This window comes from Morus notabilis, unplaced genomic scaffold (genome assembly GCF_000414095.1).
Source record: "Morus notabilis unplaced genomic scaffold, ASM41409v2 Scaffold75, whole genome shotgun sequence".
Taxonomy (NCBI): domain Eukaryota; kingdom Viridiplantae; phylum Streptophyta; class Magnoliopsida; order Rosales; family Moraceae; genus Morus; species Morus notabilis.
In genome coordinates, this window is record NW_010361425.1 from 790,161 (window position 1) to 800,726 (window position 10,566).

Genomic DNA, 10,566 nt, shown 5'->3' on the forward strand with positions numbered 1-10,566 from the left:
TAATTCGTTTTATAATATTATAATTATATTAACCATTTTAATAATATTATTATATTATATATATGTTATATAATAATAGTTTTATTGTATTATATTAAATATAATAATAATTATATATTATATTGCAAATATATATTATATTATAGTATAATATAATATTATTGTAACAAATATTATTATTTATTATATAATTTTATAATATATTTCATAATATTATAATTATAGGAATTGTCTTCCGTCCGGCACTACCTCTAATGCCTGAACAGTCTAAACTACAACCGTTGGATATCACTTTTGATGGCCCTAATTAAAAGAGAAAAGTTACTGTGCGTTTGGTTCATGGATTAGAACCATATGATTATAACCATTTTCAATTTACGTGTATTTTTTGTGAGAAAAAATACTATAACAAATCACAAACCATAATTCGAATCAGAGAATGAATCCATCTACCAAATATCACTGTTTCTGGTGAAGGGGAGGGGGCAGCCTAACGTGATAGCTGCAGACAAAATAGTAATATAAAATTAAATAGAAATTCTTTAATTATATGGCCAGACCTCATTTAACTGTAGCTAACTCATGCAAATAAGGGCTTCTTTCCACCGAAGGTCTACTGTGATTTTGTTCATCGGCAGCTGTTAAATTTTACGAAATTCAAAATGGGTGTTTGTTCGTGTTCGTGATTCGGGGGTTTGTCTCTTCGGCAAAACCAATTTAATCACGAGGGAAGAAAGGTGTTGAGTGGTAGATTTTGACTTGTTTTGCTTGCATGTAACTTAGAAAAAATTAGGGCTTTTGTTCGCGACTGATAAAAACAGTTAGGGGCGTTTGGTATGGGGTAATCATAAGGGTGAAAATGAGAATCTTTTAGATTCTCATGTTTGGTATAATTATTAGACTTTTTTAAAACTCAAGAAAGTGAAGTCTATGGGTTTCATATTACCACATTTTGAGGTAATCATAAACTCACCCAATAAGGTGTTATTCAAATTCTTAAGAATCTCAAAATCATGAGAATCTCATAATAATAATAGTAATAGTAATAGTAATAATAATAATAATAATAATTATTATTATTATTATTATTATAATTATAATAATTATAATAGTAATAGTAATAATTAATTATTATTATTATTATTATTCATTTAAAAAAATATATTTTTTAATTCATAATATTTTCATGTACAATTAAATATAATAATATAATATTTTTAAAAATTTGAGAAAAAATTTATGTATAAAACTAAATATAATAATAATATTTTTAAAAATTATATTATTTTCTATATTTTTTTATAAATATGATTCTTATTGATTCTTGCACACCAACGCCCCCGAGTTTGTTCATAGCAGTGAATTTCAGCTATCCCCTCCTGTGGCTTTCCTCATCAGCGGCTACCCTATTGTGGCTTTTTTCATCGGCAGCTTTTGATTTTTCACGAAATCTAAAATGGGTGTTTGTTCGTGTTCGTGAATCATGAGATGTATGCCTCTTCGACGAAACCAGTTTAATCTCGAGGCGAGATAGGTGTTGATCGTTAGATTTTTACTTGTGTTGCTTGTATGTAACTCAGAAAATTGGGGCTTTTGTTCGTGACCGTAAAAAACAGTAGGTTTGTTCATAGCCATGAATTTCGGCTACCTTTTGTTCTTGAGAAAGCAAAGATGGGTGAATGCTCTTGAACGTGAAATCGGGTGTCTCTCTCTTTGGCGTACCCAATTGCAGTAAGTGGCGAGAAAGTCTCTCGTCAGAGAAGAAGATAGTCCGCAGACTCTGCTTACGTTCTAGGGAATTTCATTTCTGGGGTCATAAGCCAACGTTCGTTTGTTGATCATGTGTGTAGCACATCTTAACTTTCGATAAAATGTTGTGGGAATTTGTGATGATGCAGGCTGCAGCCAGTGGGAGTTTTGGTTTCTAATGAGATGCACACTTGAGGGGCTTGGGGTTTTCGGATATAAAAAAAGCACCAAGAATGGAAGATTCATATTCTGTCAGTAGCCCCAGAAGAATCCTCAGCCTATCAAAGAAGAGGCGGGCAAGTGTGTCCTTCCAAGATCCGGATGAAAAGTTATCCGGGTTTCGATTGCCTGAAGAACATGGTCCCAAAACTTCAGAAGTTTATGGCTTTGTAGGCTCTATCACAACCATCGTTGCTACAGGTCCAGTTTATGTTTATGATTTATCTATTCACTTTAAAAACGGGGTTTGTTAATTCAACTTAGATTTGGTTGACTCCAAGTAGTCTAGTTGTGTGAGTTGCAAAATATAATGTAATGTCTTAACAAGGTATTATGGTATGGATATGTGACCATAAGATGGAATCATGGATCTTTGTTCTATACTTTCTTGCGAATGTGCTATTAATTTAAATTCCAACTGGAAATATTAACAGCTGAAAACATTTACATTCATAAAAGTCGCATAAATAAGATAGATCTTTTCTCAAAACTTTAACAGCATTGGGTTTAATAAGCTTCTCATGCACCTGGATTGTTTGCTGTGAGCAGCTATTTTCTTGATATGGGCATATGTTCCCGAGTCGTGGCTGCATTCTGTAGGGATCTTCTACTATCCTAGCAGGTCCGTTTGGTTTATTTCTGTTACATCTTTAATTTTGATGAAGTTTAAGATTTTTGTCTGCTTGTCCAGTTTGGTTTATTTCATTTTTTGTTAAATGAATATGTGGAATGTTACTTCTATTCAGTTTTCTTCTTGAGAAACCATTTGGTTGGGATTTGGGAAAAAGAAGTCCACAAGGCTTAGATTTGTAGTCATCTAGATCAGACCAAGACAGGATGAAAATCATTTTATGCCAAATCTCTGAGGAGAGAGGGGAAAAGTCTACCCAATTTTTCCCCAGATTAATTGAATAACAAAGAGTTTAGAGATACTTTTTTGAAAAATTTGACGTGGTGGTATACATATGTGAATGAGAAAAAAAAAAAAAATTTGACAAGGATGATGAGAAGAAGATTTTATCAAACATCTCAAGCTATGCAAAGAGCTTTGAGCTGTTTAAATTTGGAGACATGTTCATAACGGGAATAAAGTATGGTGGAGTTTGGCTCCTAGATGCTTGTAGCCTTTTATTAATAGGGATCTCTTAGGAATACCTTACCATGGATTCTCTTGATTTTAGTTGTTTGTTCTTGGTTTTTTCGTTTCTGAGGCAATATTTCGTTCAAGGAGAAAAAAATGGAGACATTCTGGATATAGGCTGATAGATTAGGAAATATTTGAACTACTGATTATTTGATTATCTTAACTTTTTGTGGGCTTAATGCTGTAAATTGAATTTTGTCTCTCCAGGTATTGGGCATTGGCAGTGCCAACTTACGCTATGGTGACGGTTGTATTAGCATTGGGGTTCTACATTGGCCTCAACTTCATGTTCACCCCTCCCCCTACTTCCTTGAACTCTTTATTTGGTGAGCCTCAAATCTTCTTCCCAGAAATTCGTTTTACATTTGAGATTTCGGAAGATCGCTCCTCACCTTCCTCCAAGTTCGAAACTATCTTTAGTCGATTTAGCAGTTTCAAAGATGCTAAAACACAATCAATCTTCTAGTTCTTATTTCTGTACTTGTTTCATGTTTCTTTGAGAATTCAGGCTTGTGTTTGTTGTTAAATTCCTCTTTTCAGCTCCTTATATAACTTAACACTCTTTTCTCTTCTGCAGATGAATTCAGTAGAGAACCCGCAACCTCAAAGCCTTCCATGGAGGGAGATGATCAGCCCATTGAACCTATTTCTGATATTGGCATTGACAGAATCAATCATCTCATGTTTAAAGATGTCAAATGAAAGTGACCCTTTGATCACGGCTCACCCGTCATTGCTATTTTGCTATTTGTTCTTTTTTTTTTTTTTTTGGGTGTAAGAATGGTGAGACTATGTTCGAAAGCCATTGAGAAGTATTACGGCCCACAGGGTTCGTCTTTGTAGTTGTGTATATTCTTTCCCTCACACTGAAATTGCCATTAGCTATCCATCAATGCAACAAAAAGAAGAAAACCAAAACATGTGTAAATAAACCAGATACATCATTTTTTGGAGAACTGGTTTTATTCCCTCCAAATCAGTTACCAAACATCTTCCTCCTTTCTACAGGTCAAAATTGCTCCAATTAGAAAAACAAAAATTTCTAAGTACAAAACTCAAATCAAATTGAGCCAATATTCAACATATTATATGTATTACTTGCCTAATTTTATCTCAACAACGAACTATATCTCACGTTTTTGCCTTTGTTTCAAATCCTCCCTAACTCTGAAGAAGATGGTGATTCTTGAATTTGCAAAAATCTGCATGCTGTTCAGGTATTGGTTCCTCGCAAACTAATAAATTTCATCCAGTTCGTCTTCCTTGCCGATGTCGAGTTCGTACTCCGGAAGTTGTACCTCTGCAAGAAGCTTTTGACACAATGTACGCATTCAGAAGCCCGTCTCTAAAAGTGAAACTTTGCCGACTGCTTGGTCACTTTTTTGAGCTTGAATCCTGGCCATCTGAGAACTCAGCAGCTCTTGCACTCTACCTTTTAACTGTAGAGCGTGAGAAATCAATTTATGAAGTAGGAAGTTATCAGGATATATAATAAAATTACGTAAGTAGTTTTAAAACAAGACAGCATCAGACAAAAGCAACAACATTTCTAAACTTTGCTTCGAAATTTTCAAGCACGTATAAGTGAAAAGAAAATTTAAAAGAAATTGTTAAAGAAGGTGGCCAAATTAGAGATTTCCCTAAATAGGAAAGAAATTTTAAACCTAAAAGATGGTGATTAATCAATGGAAGGATGATATTTGAAGAAAAAAACTCATAATGGTCCTCTGCCTCACAAGTGGTTTCCATTTTTTTTTTTTTTTTAACTCCAAGTGGGGATGCTACGTCAGTGCATTGTGGGCTTAAGGTTTGTTTGATTCACGCGTTCAAATCAGTGATTCTGATTCATTAGCGGGAACTTTGTGAGAGAAGAAATTTTTAAATTCAAATTCACAATAAAAAACACTACAGCAGACTCGGAAACATGAGTTCAAGTATATGTACCAAACATGCCCTTAATAACTAGCTCATGCCTTCAATAGCAGTGGAAACTAGTACATTGAGGTTCGCTCTTATTTATTTATCTTTTTTTTTAATGTCAAAATAGTCATTTAAATTTCATAGAGAGAAATCAAAACATGCAAGAACTTGTAGAAAAGCTTACCTCACTCAGCCCTACTTCGTTTTTTACAGAAACATGCAAGGCCCCATCAGGTCCCGATTTCCGGTACTTCAACAGCTCAACATCATTATCATCGGCATCTTCTGTTATGAAGAGCACGGGAGAATCTTGTAATAGATCACATTTGGATACAACATCGAGCCACAGATGGTCAGAGAACCTCTCTTTTATTTCTTTGTATATGATGAACTGCGTATAAAAGTCGCATCCCGTTAGGCGATATTGGAGAAAACATAGTTTATCTAAGCTACCGTTCTATACTTTCACCAAATTTAGAAGTATATGCCTACTGAGAGAAGTATCACGCCCATTTATCACAGAATATCAATAAAACAAAAGGCATTCTATAAATAATTCACACAACCATCAAGACACTGAACAATTAGTGGGAGCTCCGGAAATCTCTCTTTCAATCATATATGATAGAAAGAGGGTTGATATATTATTTTTCTTATTATTATTATTATTATTATTTTTTTTTTTTTTTTTTTTTAATTTCAGTAGTTCTATAATTCTATTCCATATCAGAGAATGGATGCAGTACTTGATCAGAAGAAGAAGTCCCGCAGTCTCCGGAGAGATCATGAACGTAAAGTATTGCGGTTGGCAGATGAGAGAGAACAGCAAGCGTTAACTTTTCTAAATTGTTCCTGTCCTCTGCAGATTGAAACAAAAGAAATGTGTATGAAAGACAACCACGTTGTACTATTAACAGCCGAAAATGTTTGTATAAACTTGATTTAAATGTTAATGTTGATATAAGAGTCCTCAAGACTATGTAAAAAGCTAATCAAATCACCAAAAACCTCTTAAAAAAAAAAATCAATTGCTTACCATCACACCTCTTTAACAAACCAGGAGTATCTGTCACCTGCAGTCAACTTCTGAATAAGTTATAGCTGAAGTGGTAACCCAGAAAAATTTGCAACTTACATAATTGAGAAAACATTGAACCTGAAAATTCTGATAGTTTGAAACAATATGACCCATTAATATTCCTCTGGTTGTAAAAGGGTAGTTGCATATCTAACCAGAACAAAAAAGAAAAAAAAAATGTCAATTTATTACATGGGAAAAGTATTCTATAGAAAAAAAAAAATCTATAATGATCGTTATTACAGATTTTCTATAACGATCATTACAGGAAAGAGCATTTCATACATTTTTACGGTTCACTAAAATGTGGGAAAAGAAAAAGAACAGCAAAACCTTTAAAGAGAAAGTCAACAAATATGTGCATACCTCAGGCTTCCCTGTAGAGAGTACACGAACCAGAGATGACTTTCCCACATTTGGAGCTCCAACAAGACAAAGTGTTGGCGTTTCGAGGTCAACCACTGGCATTGCCCGCAAAGTCTACGTAATATTATTGGTTTGGAGATCCAGTAGCAGGAAAAAGAAAGGACTAAATTGAAGTCTAAAAAAACCTAGCATGAGTCCTTGCCTAGCAGTAATTATGCTTACCTCGAATGTTGAGATCTATAGTTCAAATCCCCCACCCCTAAGTTTTTTTTTTTTTTTTTTTTTTTTTTTAAAAAAAACCCAAAAAGATTTTTTTTTTTTTTTTTTTTTTTTTTTTTAAAGAAAACCCAAAAAAAGAAAAACATATTATGATACGATATGGTAAAACTATATTGTATGATCATGGCATTCCGTTTCAGCCGAAAATGATATAATTGAGATCCTACGCTCTGAGATACCAGGGGGCAACAAGGAAGAAGCCACTACTTAACCCAGAAATACATCGTGGTCAACAATTTAAAAGTGAGGATAACTCAACGAACAAGCCAAGAAAAAAAATGATAAAAAGAAACGTGGTTTGAAATTGCAAAAGATAAGTTAACGTGAAGAATACCTTGGCAATGTTTAACAAATCATCAACTGCCTTCCCACCATGATTAAATATCTCTTCGACTCTCTTCATGCCCTGCAGGTAAAAGTTACAGATTTAGATAACTTCACAGGTCTGAAAAGGCATCATAGGAAAGATAAAAACTGACCTCACTTAGTCGTTCCTCTGCTTCTCGCTTAGATAAGGACTGCACATTCATACACAAGATCGTTAATAACCCATATTTTCAAAATAATAATAATAAAATAAAATAAAAATCCAGGTAATGTAATCTCTATTGAGTATTGACCAACTTTAAAATGTGTTCTGTAGGACGAAACCGAAAAGAGCCAGATCATACATAAAGTATAAACAAAACTAAGAAGCTTATCATAAGAGAGATCTAGCATTGCATACTTCGTAAAACAAAAGTGCCACCTGTAAACTTCTTCTCACAAGTTTTCAGAAAAACTTACTTTTTGAAAGCTCAAGTGATCAAAACCCAGTTTGTTAAAGGCAGGTCAAATGATGAAAGTATTGGTTAATTATCTTTGTATTGCACTGTGGCTAGGTCTCAGTGGCCCAGTCCTTTGAAAAAAGTGAGTTTAGTGAGCCAACTTCAGATCTACTTTGTCTGCAAAACCCCTGGTTTCGGTCATACAATTTTTTTTGGCACTGTTGTTACTTGAGTGTAAAGAAATAAAATAAGTTTTTGAAGATAAGTCTTCGGGTAGGGTTTCTCTTTTGGACTGTGAATTTTCTGCTTCTTTTTTGGTCTATATCCCAAGCACTCTTAAAGATTTTTCTCTTTCCTTAATCCTTTTAGGTTAGAAAGGTACTTCATTAACACTGGTTGGCTCTGTTATTTTCTTATTTTGGTTTTTGGTGTATTTTTATCTTTTTGCACCTTTTGTGTGGCTTGTAACGTTATCTAATCCCCATAAAAAAAAAATCCATAGGTATAAAAGTTTCTTACAGCGTCATGGAAGTAAAAATCATCATTTTTTTTTCTAAGTTTCTCTTTTCCTGAATGGATTCTTTTTGCCTGAATGAACTTTTCAAACATGAGCAGCCCTTACCACCTTACCACTCACCAAAGGGGGAAAAAAATAAATAAAGGAAAAAAGAAACACTCCAATGATCTAGAAGTATGTCATACTGAATCATCAGATAATGTGTGATATGGGCTGTCAAAGCACACGTCTTAGGGGTTGATGATCAGAAAACAGCAAAAATGAAAGTCATATGATGAGCATGAAGTGCCGAATGAATCCAACCTTTGCACAGAGAGAAGCATGTTCCTTTCCAACGGATACCACCTTCTTCCTCAGAGAGTCGACCTTGCCCAACACCTATAAACCATGTATTATTCAAGAATTAATAGCCATAGCAAGCTTCAAGATTGAAGATCTATGGAAATGTCTCAAGTGTTGCAAATGAAAATTTGAGTAAATCCGTCATGATGTATGACAATAACTTGGATTACTGACTAAGTAGGGATATTCATTGGGGGGAAAAAAAAAGAGAACTTATACTCATGTGAGTGCACAAGTAAAACATGAGTTATCGAGATTTAACATAACTTGGACACATTCTGCATTAAGTTTTATCATTGGACACTACAAAAAATTTGTTAATGTTATAAGATGAATAAGGTGAATGATCCACATGAATTCATGTTGACTATAGATTGCTTTTTGTTTACCTCTTCATAGTTTCCATCCCCAAGAGTCAATTCAATAAGAGATCGCTCGTAAGGATGAAGATTACTTTTCTTTGGAAAATTCTCCAAGTAAGTCCTTAAGGGAACTGCTAGTTCCTGCATGGATCAGAAAGCTATATGTCAGCCTCGACAACAATCCTTCACTGAAGATCCAAAATAGAAGATTTTACTTTTTCAAGGCATACACTAATTATTTATTTGCTTGGAAACAAATGCCTTTTCGAGGAATTGGAGATGGAGTCAATTGATATCTTTGAGGAAGCAAATTTTCAGCCTCACTTTGAGCTGCGTCAGATAAAGCTTTTAACGGATTTCCATTTTCTTTGGTTATTTTAAATTGGAAAGATGTAATAGGGAGATGATTTGGTAGCTTTTTCTGTTCTCTGTTTTTCTTTTTTCCTGGTCAGACGTTGTTTCTGTTCCTGACTACTTTCCTGTTTTTCTCAGCCTTGAGGATACCTTATCCTCTGCCCTTGTTATTGATTTTTAATCAATAAAGATTTTCTTATCAAAAAATATTTATTTGCTGAGGCCGGAAGCCGGAAGGTACTTTATTTAACTAACAACAATCGGCATAATAGATCTCAAAGTTAAGAACGCACCTTCATCAGCGCATCAAGTTGCTTCGCACCTCTATTTCTCTCTCGTTTTGCAATGTTGGCAATACCTGAGAAATAAACAAGTTAAATATCAAGGTTAGAAGCAGGAATTATGAGCAGAGTTCCATCTCATACCATAAAGTTGTTATGACAAGAAACTCAAACAAACTGCACATAACAAATACCCGTAGTTGGAAAAACTCTCCTGGCCTTCTTTAGAGCTGAATAAAGAATATCAACAGAAGGCATAACCATAGGCAGCTTCTGAAATGCCCCGATTCTTTCCAATTGCTCTGATGATTTGTCCTAAACTTAGAGCAATGGAATTATAAAGATCACCACACGTTTTAACAAAATGCTAATAAGAAATGACAGAAAATCAAAATGTATGATTAGCTAACGAAGAGGGCATTTGGTTTTTGGGCAAACCCATCTGAGACAATTTGGATTGAACATCCAATCCAAATGGGCGTTTGGGAGATAGAATAGGACCCAATTCGGATTGCAAAAACTGGTTCAAACCAGCTAATTTGAAATTCACCTTCCCTCCTCATTATCCCCCATTCAAACCCATTTTGCATAGTAAAAACATTTTATCTTTCGGATTTCTCTCATAGTTCTGGTTTTCTCACAGTTCAAATTCTTGATTCAGATATTGAAGGTCAGTTTTCAGATTTTACGGTTACACCATATAAAAGAAAGTTGAGAAAAGGAAAAATGACTCAATTCTCCCTTTCCATATTTTTTCTCTGAAAATAGTTCAGAAACTCAGTAATAATTACTGTAACTACTTTTATTTTATCTTATTTTACTCAAAACTTTGTTTTATTTTTAGTTTCTCTTGCTCGTTTGAGCACCCCATATGCACTTCGAACTTATTCTTGAAACCAAATAGACAACTACACAATGAGAAATTCATACCTTTTGCTTTCTTTCATTTTCAACTAAAATTGTGGGCACATAACTTCCAGTGGTATTCACACCTTCATATGAAGTAGTTTGCATGTTCTTACATGAACAGAAAGGTGGATAAATGTTGGCACCATGTATCATATATGCCCCTACATTTGGAGGTGACATATATAAGTAAATGATTCAAGTTGGAAAAATACAATCACGACTTTCAAAACATTAAAACAAAGACCAAAACATAAAAGCTAAAAGAGGACTTAGGGAAAG

At 34.1% G+C, this 10,566-nt stretch overlaps 2 protein-coding genes across 3 annotated transcripts in view; one reads left to right on the forward strand and one right to left on the reverse strand.

Moving 5' to 3' along the window:
• The first annotated feature begins 1,360 nt into the window (after positions 1-1,360).
• Positions 1,361-4,034, forward strand: LOC21406646 (phosphatidylinositol N-acetylglucosaminyltransferase subunit P). The gene is made up of 5 exons (XM_010099450.2): positions 1,361-1,731; positions 1,899-2,169; positions 2,518-2,590; positions 3,320-3,438; positions 3,690-4,034. Exons 2-5 carry the CDS (start codon positions 1,983-1,985, stop codon positions 3,812-3,814), a joined length of 504 nt encoding a protein of 167 aa, XP_010097752.1. The 5' UTR covers positions 1,361-1,731; positions 1,899-1,982; the 3' UTR covers positions 3,815-4,034.
• LOC21406647 (nucleolar GTP-binding protein 1) overlaps positions 3,867-10,566 on the reverse strand; it is a 7,188-nt gene continuing 488 nt past the window's right edge. Inside the window, exons 2-14 of one of the 2 annotated variants that reach the window (XM_024166459.1) lie at positions 10,309-10,448; positions 9,573-9,693; positions 9,391-9,455; positions 8,771-8,884; positions 8,343-8,417; positions 7,235-7,273; positions 7,090-7,161; positions 6,477-6,590; positions 6,189-6,260; positions 6,069-6,105; positions 5,779-5,891; positions 5,217-5,423; positions 3,867-4,551 (exon numbers count right to left, since the gene is read on the reverse strand). In XM_024166459.1, coding sequence (XP_024022227.1) covers positions 4,444-4,551; positions 5,217-5,423; positions 5,779-5,891; positions 6,069-6,105; positions 6,189-6,260; positions 6,477-6,590; positions 7,090-7,161; positions 7,235-7,273; positions 8,343-8,417; positions 8,771-8,884; positions 9,391-9,455; positions 9,573-9,693; positions 10,309-10,448 — 1,277 coding nt within the window. In that variant the 3' untranslated portion in view covers positions 3,867-4,443. Of the gene's footprint in view, positions 4,552-5,216; positions 5,424-5,778; positions 5,892-6,068; positions 6,106-6,188; positions 6,261-6,476; positions 6,591-7,089; positions 7,162-7,234; positions 7,274-8,342; positions 8,418-8,770; positions 8,885-9,390; positions 9,456-9,572; positions 9,699-10,308; positions 10,449-10,566 lie in introns of those variants that run through there. The other variant, XM_024166460.1, reaches the window with a different exon arrangement.